We start from the raw sequence: 13188 nt of genomic DNA on the forward strand, positions 1-13188 counted from the left end.
GACACATGTGCTACCACATGATTTCAACCAACGAGAAAGCGCCAGGTGTCCCAGAGGACACGTGGCGCAGTGCGATTGGAGGAGGCCAACGAGGCTGAGCCCAGCCAGTGGAAACCCTAGCACTATAAATACAGCATCAACTCCACTTTGATGAGACATTCATTCACACTCAATCATTGACAGTTACAAGCAGTGATATCACATTCAATCATATTGAATTGTATTCACTCACAGTCAGTTACAGAAAACACACAGTCACATAATCAAGAGTATTCAGCGATTCAGCAAGACTCTTGAGATTTCACTGACTCACACTTTATTATTTTCTCCACAAAGATACTGATTCTCACGCCGGAGGGTTACCCCAAAGAGGACCCCTCTGTCCCTTTCTGAGGGGTAAGTAACGGCGCTGTTCATTTTGTAGGTGGAAGAACACGGATTCAAAGGAACCATCGGTGAAACAGTTTAATCATACCCGAGGAAAGCAGATCTGCTACCAGTGAGTAGATCCACGTTTCTTCAGAGGGCGAATTTGGGCGATTTTGGTGGAGCACATCGCCCCTGGGCGAATTTGGGGCGAAAATGGGCGGTGGCGAGATGTATTTGTCGCCTGTTCTTCCTTTCTTTTTATTATTATTATTATTATTATATTCTAATGTGTGTGGGTGATATATATACATATATATATATATGTATATATTATTATATTACTATTGTAGCCTCTATACCATTACATCCCAAAAACAAATTTTCATCCCTTGCTGACTGGGCGCCACACGGCGCAAAACGCCCTAGTTTGTAGCCCCTCCACTACACATAGCCTAAGTGAGATGTAGATGTAACTTTCCATCAACCATGTATATCATTTGACGTGTCGAGAACGAATGCAAACTCACATCTCCTAAGTCACATGAATGTTTAGCCAAATATTTCTTCAATTTGGAGTAAATAATATCAATTAACTAAAACGATTGGATTATACTACAATTAGTAAATCATAAAGAATATATTACTAATTAAGTAAATAAAAAACAATTTCAATAAAATAAATACAATTAAACACTACTTAATGAAATCAACTACAAGATAATATAATTTAATATTTCAATAACAACATGAAAAACTACTTTTTCACCCAAAATTTTGAATCCAATATTTCAAAAAATAAAATAACAACTCTACTGATAATCTGATATCGACATGTCCATGTCATATAAGCATGACTTTTTATAAATGACAATATTAAGTTTCCATTTTGAATTCATTTAAAGATTTCAAAGTGGTTTTAAAACCTTTTATAATAAATGCTCTTCATGTAATACTTTAAACACTATTTATAGTTTTATACATCAAGAAAACTGATTTACATAACCAAGGGCCACAATCATTTTTGTTATATATATTTAAGTTATTTTAACAATAATAACTTTCATAAGAAATAAACACCCTTAAACCTTCTACAACATCAAAAATGTTCGCCCCCTTGACGTGACTTTATATCGACCAGCTAGGCCGTCTATCTGCACTCTCTCCTTCCGTTATCAGAGAACTCACTAGGATGTCCTTACACACGGGTTCTCCACCCTGATACACACGAGCTACTCGTTGGAGATTATCTAATAATTAAAAAGTATAATTGTTTCACTCATAAAGTGATATATAATACAAGTCCTATGATTAGTGGCCGGTGACCAAATAATGAAGACAGTCTCTTAAACACTAAAAGATCCTAAGTTCAAGTACATGAAGTACAAGAAATGCGCATCTGTAACAAAAATTACAATATAACTTTAAAAATAAATAAAAAATAAAAATAGAGTAAAAGTACCAAATGAGCGATACTCTAGCGGTACCATGGGGACTTTCTTTAAGAAAGGTCGTCGATTGCCCCGGTTCGAGTTTTGTTTGTGACAAAATGTCATGTACAAGCCATGTTTTTATCAATAGTGTGCATATTACTAATGACTGTACCCTGGTGGCCGGGCTAGAGTCACTAAAAAGAAAAGAAAGTTATGTCGAGTACAACGTGTGTATAATCGGGTAAATGACTTAATGTTATCGGATAATCGAATATATTACAAATCCAAATCCATGAAAAAAAAATCCAAAACTCATCCCTCTCAAACCCTAATGGGTCAGGTATTACCCATCCCAGTTATGTCGGTTTCGAGTTTTTCCATCGAGTTAAAGTATCACCGCCATCCCAAGTACAAGTATAAAGTATTGAAGAAAAAGTATTCAGTCAAATCAGTTAAAGGGTATCTTAGTAAACTCCAAAAAAACCAGTATTTAATAACCATACCAACATTTGTTTATCCTTAAATAAATACTTTACAAAATAATAATAATAAAAATAATAAATCACCTTTTATTTTAGTTTAAACTCTACGTTCATCCCGCTCACTCTTTTTTGATTATTATTCATCCATCCATCATCCAGCTGTCCATCTTATTATGTTTCATTTCATCTAATTTCATCTCTCTCAGTAATAATTCTTTCTCTCTAGATCATATTATTATTATTATTATTATTCAATCACATTTTGTTGATTTTATACTTCTTTGTTTTTCAGATCAATTAGGGTTTTTGGTTTATGGGTTTTGCTCATTTTGTAATACAGATTAAAGATCCATCATTTTCTTGATTTTTGCTGTTATGGATGTTATATAATAATATTATGTGTATATTGTTTAATCTTGAGTTTTTATGCAAGAAAATGGATCAAATTGTTTGAGTTTTGTATATTAATGTGAAGTTCATTGATGAAAAAGATTAGGGTTTTGTAATAAAGATTAAAGAACCCACATTTTCTTGATTTGGATTCATGAATGTTATATTATGTGTATATTGTGAAATCTTGAGTCTTTATGCAAGAAAGTTGAACAAATTATTGATTTTTGTTCTTTATTTTTGAGTTTTCAAGATTTCGGAATCGACGAACGGGGAATTGATTAAAATGAAAATTTTGTTTTTTTATTTCTTTGTTTGAATTTCGAAAAGTTTTTAGGGGGTTTTGAAATTTGAAATGATTGATCACTAATTAAGTTTTAAAAAACGAGTCGAGCTGTTCGCCGGTTACTCGAGATTAGATCGATAAAAAGCTTGTTTAGGTATCGAGCCCGGGTTCGAGTTTTGTATGAGAAGATCGGTTAGGGTTGTAGAGCCTTAACGGGCCTAACGTATTTTTATGTTTTAACTATGTTTTTAACTCCATAACGAGCTCGAGTTGAGTTTTGGCCCGTTTAAGGTATTGCACACGAGCTCGAGCCTATCTTAGGCTTGTTAAAGATATTTCCCAAAATATATAAAAATAATATAAATTATATAAAAAACTAATTATTAATAATAAACGAGCCCAAGCCACACTCTAGTAACACAGTTTACTCAATAGTATTTCAAAGTTCAAACTCATTTGCATACTGAACTCATTTGCAGATAGAGTGAAATTAGTTCAAACTGAAACTTTATCAAATGAAGAAAGCAGTTACAAGTAGAGAGCCTACTGTTCGTGTGACACGGGCTCGAGCTGCTGCTAGCCAGTCATCAAGTTCAGAACCTTCAAAACCGCATAACAACGCTAAAAGATCCGTGCAGGATGAGAATAAAATCAGTGCCACTGCAACAAGTGGTGTTCAAAAAAAGAGGAGAGCAGTACTTAAAGATGTCACAAACATATGTTGCGATAACTCTTATAAAAACTGCATCGTTCCTACTAAAATACTGGTTCGTAAACAATATATTACTTTTCGGATAACTTATATTAACTTTATATATTGTGACTTGATTCCATTTTGTTTCCACTTTTTTGTTGATTTTTATTTTAGAAAGAATAGCATGTTGACTAAAAAGAATCCGGTCAAAAGTCAACAAGTTTCGGTTAATTCTAACTCAATGAAATGTGATGATACTGAAAGGGAAGAGAAGAATCAAGTTTATATCGATATAGATTCTGATAAAGCGGATCCTCAAAAATGCAGTCTATATGTATGTGAAATATATAGCAATTTACGCGTAGCAGAGGTATGTATTAATAGTATCATGACCAAAACATGATTCTTGTATGTTACCTAAAGTTAAATATTAATATTATTTTTCCGTTTGGTAATGTAGCTTATTCATCGTCCGCGTTTTGACTTCATGGAGACGGTACAAAAAGATGTGACTCAGAGTATGAGGGGAGTTTTAGTTGATTGGCTCGTAGAGGTTAGTTTTTCTTAGTTTTGACACGCTTACTTATAAGTTATAAATACTCGTTTTTCATGTGTTTTTTTATTATAATTTTTAGGTGAGTGTGGAATATAAACTGGAGCCGGAGACACTATATCTCACCGTGCATCTCATTGACATGTTTCTTTCTAAAAACTATATCGAACGACAAAAACTTCAACTGTTAGGCATCACGTGTATGCTAATCGCTTCGTAAGCTCCAACCAACCTTTTCGTTATAACATTAAAGTATGTGTATGTACTGATATATATTGTTTTTAAGGAAATATGAAGAAACCATTGCACCATGTGTTGATGAGTTTTGTTTCATCACAGACAATACTTACACAAAATCAGAGGTGTGATTTATGTAATTATATGGCACATTTTATGGCTCGTCATCAGAGTAATTAGTTAAATAACTAAATAAGTTTTGCAGGTTATTAAAATGGAAAGTCAAGTTCTGAATGATATAAATTTTCACCTTTCAGCACCAACAACACAAAAATTTCTTAGGTATATATATTAAAAAAAAAGTTATACTTTGTTTATATTTCTTGTAAAGATTGCACCTTTATGAATCTTTAATCTTTATTGTTTACAGGAGATTTATAAGAGCTGCACAAGCTTCACACCAGGTAAATGTCATATCTTTGCTTGTATTTTTGGTTAAATTTTATCTTTTGTTCACGGTTTTAATTATTATTTTTTATATGTTATTAGAGCCCGAGTCGTGAATTGGAGTGTTTGGCAACTTATCTAGCTGAGTTGACTTTGATTGACTATAATTTCTTGGTATTTGTCCCGTCAAATATCGCTGCAGCGGCTGTGTTCCTTGCCAGATGGATGCTGGATCAGTCGTCACACCCTTGGGTAGTTTTCTTTAACTTCTTAATAAAAATGACAAAGTAGACACGTCGGGTCATGGGTCAAAACGGTCCGGGCCGGGCCAGATTGACCCAAAAACAGTTATTTTGTAACTGGTTTGTTTGTTAAAGATAATAACAAAACATATATTACAATAAATCAATAATGATATGTTATTATGAATAATTACACTTTTAGCGAGTTTCAAAGCCGATGGAATTTAAGTTTTCGAATTTTATGGCAGAACTATACATTGGAGCACTACACAAACTACAAGCCGATGGATCTAAAGAACACGATTTGTGCACTACATGGTTTACATTTGAGTGATACTAATTCGCCTTTGACTGTAATCCGATCAAAGTATAAGCAAGATAAGGTAGTTAACAACTAACTGTTTTTCTTTATAACTATACTTGTAACAGTTTAACCACTAATCTTAAAAGTTACAAACTTTTTATTGTTTTTTTTTTCTTTTTTGTGTTTGCAGTTTAGCAGTGTTGCAAGTTTTCCCTCTCGTGAACTTCCCGAAACACTATTCTAAGGCACTTTGGAAGACTATTATCGTCTTTTTGAAGACATGTTTGTTTTGGTCAATCTCTTGTTGTTCCGAGAATTGTGATTAATATTTTGAAACTAAAGTTGGAAACCTTTTGGTAATGGTTATATTTTGTGAGATTTTCGAAGGTTATAGCCGTTTTCGGCGTTTGTAAGTTGGCGAGAAACGGTTAAGGTTGTAAGGCTGATGTAAATTGAACTCTAGGAGGCTATTTTTAAAGCTTACCTCATATCCATTGCTTATATTTCTGTTATGTTTGATGATGCAAAGTTATATGCTGTGATTTGTGTTCAATATGTATCTTATAAGTTTAGGGCTGTTCAAACCGCTCGTCGCTCGAACTCGCACGCTCGCAGCTCATTCGGAATTTGCTCGAAAAATGCTCGCTCGTTTTTTCGTTCGATTGTAAACGAGCCGATCTGCTCGGTTCGGTTTATAAACGAGCCAAGCAACGAGCAAAGGTCCGCTCGGTCCGGTTCGGCTCGAATATTTTTAATTTATTATATATATATATATATATATTTTTATACTCATATATTTTGTTTTAATAATTATATATAAATATTAAAAAATCTTAATATTAAATATAATATCTTTTAATTATTGAATATTTTCTAGTACTTTAATTATAAACAAATAATTATATTTAGTTTTCAATATTTCAATATTAAAGATAATTATAAAAATAAGTTATATATTTGTGCATATATATTTATATAAATAATTATTTTTTAATTATTAGTTCTTTTATTACATTATATCCAACTTCAAATTTCAATTTTATCAAAAATTACAAGCTACTACTAGTTATTCTAAAAAGTACTAATTTATTTTCATGCACATCATATTCAACTTCAAACTTGTTTCTTATAACTTTATAATTTAAAGGGAACAAAAGAAGAAAAAAAAAAGTAATGCTCCAAACTCGCTCGAAAAATACCTGGTTCGATTTTGGCTCGATTCGATTTGTAATGAGCCAAGCAACGAGCAAACCTTCGCTCGGTTCGGCTCGGCTCGTGAACAGCCCTATTTATAACCCACAAACTAGACTTGGGCCCAAACAAGTCAAGCCCATTAGGCCTGACCCGATTAGTTTCATACATTTGTTTATACACTATACAGGATGACTATTATACATAATATTTATAACTAGTAAAGAAGCATCATCAGGCTAAATATTGTAGCAACATTTATCTCACATGTGACATGTTTAATACTCTAATATACAATGTTATAGGGCACACTCCCTCAACAAACATTTGTAAGCAAATTATTATTTTATTTACTTTCATAATATCCCAAAGTTCTAACTATTTTCCTTGATTGTAGAAATAAAAAATAACATATAAATCCTCTCTTAACTACACCAACTTTCTCCAAAATTAGTACTTTCATACTCTTCATTAGAATCTCAACACTTCTTCAACAACTCTGCAACGTTAGGAAAATGAATCAATGAGAAAAAGATATCAGATATTACTGTAAACATCGTTATATTTAAAAGTTGCTTAGCGATTTATACCTGATCCATTAACGGCTTCTGAGTTCTTCATTAATCTTATTCGTTTGCACGATTCAACAAACATCCTACAAGATCATAGACAAAATTGTTTGTTGTTTGTTAATTAACTTTCACATGAAAACAATCTTGTACAAATCGAATTAATAACGAAAACAAGACTCACTTCCATGGAACATCACCAACTAACATCCAATCTCCGTCTTTATCCTCATACGTTAGAACGTACTCCATACCATTCACGGGATCCATCAACTTCATCTCGTTTAATATTGTTCCTATAACAGTTATTCAACACGTCAAATAACGTTGAATGAATTAATTGTCACATTATACAATTAATGTATCGTTCAGTCTACTTTCTTACTAGATAGTTTTTTATAATATAACTACGGTGTCATCAGACTATGTACTTACTAGTGGAGATACAAGGGAACAAATCTTCAAAAGTGCACAAAAGTTGTTCATAGCATGAGTACAATTCAAGATCTAGTTTTCTCAAATACGGTGCTCCGTCTACGGCCACCTTTACGTATTTGCAATTGTTCTTCTTCAAGTTTTTTCGATTAGATCTAATCGGCGGCCATCCTACCACTTGTTCCCTGTAAAATTTCGTATATTTGTTAGATTTCGTTAGTTCATCGATCGATTCAAGCGATGATTTACAACCACTAAACTAAGCTCAATGTTACTAAATTAATATACACTAGGGGTGTGCATGAAACCTGAAAAAAGTAAGTTGAAACCGTAAAAACCAAACTGGAAAACCGAATTGAAACAAAAAAACTGCGGTTTGGTTTTATCTTTTTATATAAAACAAACATATGGTTCACTTTTAGTTTTGTATGTAATAAAAACTAAGATACCTAACCAAATTTATAGATTTCGTTTCTTTCTATTCCTTTTTAAGTAATTTATAACAATTTAAAAAATATGTAACAAAAACTTTTAACCTGAATTTATAATAATCAAGTACTTACTACTTATTAATTAACAAAATAATTTACCCAAATTCATTATTTTGGGCTAATTTGTTTTTTCAACCCAAAACTTTAAAGCTAAAATAACAAAATTTGCCAATAAAATATAATAAAATAAAATAAGAATCGAACTGTTTTTAAAATCTCAAAAACTAAAGTGTCGGTTTTTGTTCAGTTTTAGCTCAAAACCGACCCTTGCCACCCAGTATACGCTCCAACTTACTTTGACGGAAGAGATTTTGTGACAATAGAGCATTCCGAGCCAGACTGATCATTTCCACCCAACTTCAAATTAGTCATATCATCAAACCTTCGCTTATCTCCGGATTTCGGAGATTGACCCAGCAATCGCAAACTAAGCTCCGTATCGATAAAATTAAGACTACCCGTGGCGACTACCGCAGTGGTAGGTTTCTCCATAGTTATGTTGGATGTCTCGGATGACATTGTTGTGTAACAATGTTTTAAAAAGTTGTTTTACTTTTTAGAGGGAAGAGGTATGAAATATAATTGATGTCTTATGTGTTTTTGTGAAGTTATATAAAGAAAATGAAACCATTAAAAAGTTGACATGTGTAATGTTTAGTAGTGGTTAAGATTCCTCCATGTTACATGTGGGTGTATCATAAAAGGTTGTGTCTCACTGGCCTTTGTGTACATGTTTATAAGGATCTTACCAAAAATATCTTCCACATAAAATATAAAGATTTTAAAGATTAAAATATTATTTTTAGTTTTTTTAATATATTGCTTTTTATGTTATTTTTTTAATATTAAAGAGATATTATACTGTAAGATCGAGAACTTGTTATCGTTAATATGAGTGACAGAGCGTAATACTGATAGTCTGATACTATGATACACACTTATAGAATGATGTTTTTTTTTGGATGATACAGTGTGTGAAAAATAGAGCATTTGATTATTTATGTTATGTGTTTATTCCGTTTGGTCAATGCGGATATGTGTCATTCAAGTTTACACAGTACAAATGGGTGTTAAGATTTATCATGGGTTTTGGACGTCTGATTAAGCATTAGATGGGGCATTTATCTCTTTTACACAATGATGACGTGGTTGCTACAAACTTGCGTGTATAAATGGACACAAATACTCTAAATCTAGGGTGCTTATAAAACGAAAAGATTCGACTGAGTTTGATCAAAACTTGAGCGGGTTCTCGGTTTATATTGCAACCCCCCACCTTAACAACGACCCCATGAACATAAAATATATAAATATACCTTTCTATTCTATTTACAAAATAGTTTAAAAATAAAAAAAATGCATACTAAATTATTAATACCACACGGCATATCGTATTTGGTGAAACAAGAAAGAGTTTAACTTTAAGGTTAACATTCGAAAAACGAATGGGACCCACATGTCGGGTCTTCTTAGTTGTTTATGCCAATTATTATGGTGCATGAATGAAGATAAATAAACACATTCATTGATGTTATCTTTTTCTAATACGTGTTTAAATAAATGTATTTTTATCACACTCTTGATTCTTGACACATGTTATATAGCACTCATAAAGTTTTAAGCATGATATTTATTTATTTAAGCACGACATTCTCCATATATGTTAATGATGTAACACTTGTTAGTAATCAATAAGGCATGAGATGATGATCAACACCTTACAAACTTACAAGCTTATTTGAAAAGTTTGGTTGTTTCATAATTTATATACACATGTTTATATAAATGGAGGTAAATACCTCTAGCCTCTAAAATATCAACATTTATATGTTCCACCTCATGAAAACTTACTACTGTTTAATAACTTAACTTTAAATGGGAGTTAACTATTGATATGACATGCAGTCGGTTTTCTGGTCTAATGACACGAGAATGATGGTAAATTAAGCTTGAGATCTTAAACTTTCAATTCAAAACCTGACTCAAAAGGTTTCTCCATAGTGGCTGGTTGGTGTTCTTGGGTGAGTTAGGCCTAGAACGCAGCGTGGACGGTTGACATCCCTTCTTATAAAGACTTACCCAGTTATTGAATGTGGTTCCAAATGTTATTAAAAAAAGATAAAGTTATTATAAAAGTTTCCTGCTTTTATAACTTAATATTAAAAAAGTTCACATGTTAATAGAGAGGTTGATCAACTTTAAAGTTAAAAAATTGGAAAAAAAAATTAGGACCCACGTGTCGGGTTTTCTTAGTCGCTTATGGTGCATGGGTGAAGATAAGCAAATTGTTTGATATTATCTTTTCATATACGTGTTTAATTATATATTATACTATTAAATTATTAATCTTAGTTTCTTGCCACATGTTACATAACACACATAAAGTGCTAAGCGTTTTACTTATATATTAATTAAAATTAAAATAGTATAAACATTCTCCATAAAGTGTAATAAATTATAATTATAAACTATTTGCTAATGAATCATCCAGGGCCGGCCTAAGGGTGAGGTAGGGTAGTCGACGGTCATAAGCCCGACACCCGCTAGGCCCGGATTTTTTTTATAGATTTATATGTATTTTTATGAAAAAAAAAATATAATCAATGTTTCAATATAATTACATAATCACTAGCTTGGTCTAGTGGCAAAGAAGTATGACCTCTAACCAAAAGGTTGTGGGTTATAATCATGTTTGAGACATTTTTAAGTTTTATTTATATACAAAACTTTTTTGTACAACTCAAATCATAACCAAGTAAGACCACTTAAAATTAAATTGTTTAAACCCAATAAAATGTTTCTTTTACTTGAAGCCAAAAAAAATTTCGTCTTTGATACAAAAAATAATTCGACTTCTCGGAGCCGGCCCTGGAATAATCAACACCTCATAACTCAAAATCTCAACTATATTTAAAGAGTTGCGGTTCTATTTACATTGATTAAAAGTAACTAGTGGGATGAGAACACGTGGTACGGTGGGAGAGAACTCGGTCAATTTCGATGCATTTGCTGTAAGACTATTCCCATCAACAATCTCACAATCTCAATCTCACATTATAAAATTAATTTCTCTCTCTTCAATCTACAAAATTTAACCCACTATAATCTTTTACTCACATTAACAACCCAATCTCATCTTTTTTTATTAAATAAATTCAATTTATAATTAGTTTTGATTAACTATATAAATATAATTAAGTAATTATATTTTTTTTAAATATAAAAAACTTTAAATATATATATTAATCAAACACATTTTATAAAATAGATAAAATCTGACTAACCAATAGAAAACTAGTGGTTCAAATAAGATAATTCAATAATGGTTAAAACTAAAATTTTGTATAAAAAATACGATTTTTTAAACAAACTCCATTTTTAACGAAATTTATACCGGAATGCTCACAAAAAAAAACTAAGTAAGACTGTGTTTTTAGATTTTTTTAAAAAGTCAAATATAATAAGTTATAATACAAAAACCAAAATATATATATATAAATAATTGTTATGAATTAAAAAGAAAAAATAAAATAAAATAAAAGCACATCCAATTACATGCTAACACGTGGCCATTATTGAGAAAAAGAATGGATTGCAATCCCAATTGGTGGACCGATCGGTTTGCCCCTTTACTGCCATTTTTTTTCTTTCTTAATTGTTAGGATTGCAATCATAGATCATGAATGGGAGTAGTCTAACAGACGAAAGAGAAAACATAGAAAACGTAACTGCAACATGTTCAATACGTATTCTGTTGCAAAAAAGAAAGTATAGTGTGTTGAGAGTAGTAAATGAGTGTGATTGAGTGAATGAAAGAATAAATCTGAATGATTAGTTGATATTTATACACATGGAATGGTTGGTTTATGCATTCAATGTATTTAACTGTTCGCAACTTACTAAGTTAGTATAAAGCGTGCTTACATTCTATATAACGCATAAGCCTGCATGATTTTAGTAATGTTATATAAGGGTTTGTGTCACCGTGCCAGGACACATGCGACTGTATACTTATCTTAGTTGTGCATATATGTGTTGGTGTATTTGAAGCTGTCATTCATTATTGTACATTCATCCGGATACAAATTAAGTCCGTCATCAGATATCTAGGCATATGGTTGTTCGAAACTTGTATGTCTAGATATCCGGAACCGACACCCGTCATCAGTATATTTTAAAACTAAACAGTTTTACCTTGATTTCTATAACTATATTATGGGACCCAAAGAGACCATCATGTGGTCTTGTTTGTTTGTCGGTTTATAAGGAGGGTTTTCATAGTATGTATTTTTTTAATCTGAACCATTACCAACTCATGTTTATTAACCAAAAAAATAATGATTAAAATGTAACATTACGTTTATTGAAATTTTAGACATTACTTTATAATTATGTCATTTGTAGCAACGACACGATAATCACATTGTTACTTTTTAATATATTTTTTCAAACAAAATAATTTCAAGATGTTTCACCACCTTCGTGTAACGAATGGTCAAGTGACGCGCGGTAAAAAAGGTATAATATGAAGTAGTATGATCTAGTGTTTATAGGTCTATCATAATTTACAATGTATCACTAAACACAGGCAACATTTTATTTAGAGTCGTCTCAAGTTAACATTTAACCAAGTTTGACGAGGTATTACACATAATATTTTTCGATTTTGTAAGTCACAATGCACGTGGTCTATGAGATTGTTTTTTTTAACGATCAAAAAAATTTTCATTAATCACTAAAACGGTATAGCAAGTTACTAACAAAACGGGAGCAAATCATCTACCCGATAATTTACAACCAACAAAATTCAACAAACAAGACTTTTGTATTAACTACTAACTAAACACTTAATTATTTTTTCAGAACAACCAATTCATAGACCATTTAAACCTACTTCTAATTCTACACTAACTGTCACCAACTCACCATTAGACTAGAACATTCAACCACTTGTGAACAACACTTATACTATACACCTTAATATCATTAGACTAAAAGCTCTTTTGATAAATACTTAATATTTGCTTTACTTGATGTATCTTGGTAGTTATTTCTTTTAAACTATAAGTGGAACCAACATAATACATGCTAGTTTTCTGTGTTAAATGTAAACTGAGGATTTAAATTA

General features: G+C 31.5%; 2 protein-coding genes across 2 annotated transcripts; one reads left to right on the forward strand and one right to left on the reverse strand.

The window, feature by feature from the left end:
* The first annotated feature begins 3472 nt into the window (after positions 1 to 3472).
* On the forward strand, positions 3473 to 5771 carry LOC143565266 (cyclin-A2-1-like). The gene is made up of 9 exons (XM_077052283.1): positions 3473 to 4021; positions 4112 to 4204; positions 4287 to 4420; positions 4491 to 4566; positions 4647 to 4723; positions 4812 to 4845; positions 4931 to 5080; positions 5319 to 5453; positions 5565 to 5771. Exons 1-9 carry the CDS (start codon positions 3473 to 3475, stop codon positions 5616 to 5618), a joined length of 1302 nt encoding a protein of 433 aa, XP_076908398.1. The 3' UTR covers positions 5619 to 5771.
* A 997-nt stretch (positions 5772 to 6768) lies between these two features.
* LOC143565267 (auxin-responsive protein IAA1-like) lies at positions 6769 to 8579 on the reverse strand. Its single transcript, XM_077052284.1, has 5 exons — positions 8356 to 8579; positions 7570 to 7754; positions 7319 to 7430; positions 7156 to 7220; positions 6769 to 7064 (listed from the first exon to the last, which is right to left on the reverse strand). The coding sequence occupies exons 1-5, from the start codon at positions 8577 to 8579 to the stop codon at positions 7045 to 7047; spliced, it is 606 nt and encodes a 201-aa protein (XP_076908399.1). The 3' UTR covers positions 6769 to 7044.
* Between the last annotated feature and the right edge of the window lie 4609 nt (positions 8580 to 13188).

The sequence above is a fragment of the Bidens hawaiensis genome, unplaced genomic scaffold (genome assembly GCF_021521415.1).
Source record: "Bidens hawaiensis isolate Kalapana, Puna unplaced genomic scaffold, B.hawaiensis_p1.1 tig00022311_1, whole genome shotgun sequence".
In the NCBI taxonomy this organism is placed as follows: Eukaryota; Viridiplantae; Streptophyta; class Magnoliopsida; order Asterales; family Asteraceae; genus Bidens; species Bidens hawaiensis.

Bases quoted from the DNA above. Each gene is read 5' to 3' on its own strand.
- LOC143565266 (XM_077052283.1), top strand. From the start codon at position 3,473: ATGAAGAAAGCAGTTACAAGTAGAGAGCCTACTGTTCGTGTGACACGG. The intron at 4,022-4,111 runs GTATGTATTAAT...TTGGTAATGTAG, and splicing joins GCAATTTACGCGTAGCAGAG to CTTATTCATCGTCCGCGTTT. The intron at 5,454-5,564 runs GTAGTTAACAAC...TTGTGTTTGCAG, and splicing joins CAAAGTATAAGCAAGATAAG to TTTAGCAGTGTTGCAAGTTT.
- LOC143565267 (XM_077052284.1), bottom strand. From the start codon at position 8,579: ATGTCATCCGAGACATCCAACATAACTATGGAGAAACCTACCACTGCG. The intron at 7,755-8,355 runs GTAAGTTGGAGC...GAAATTTTACAG, and splicing joins ACAAAATCTCTTCCGTCAAA to GGAACAAGTGGTAGGATGGC. The intron at 7,431-7,569 runs GTAAGTACATAG...TAACTGTTATAG, and splicing joins GTTCCCTTGTATCTCCACTA to GAACAATATTAAACGAGATG.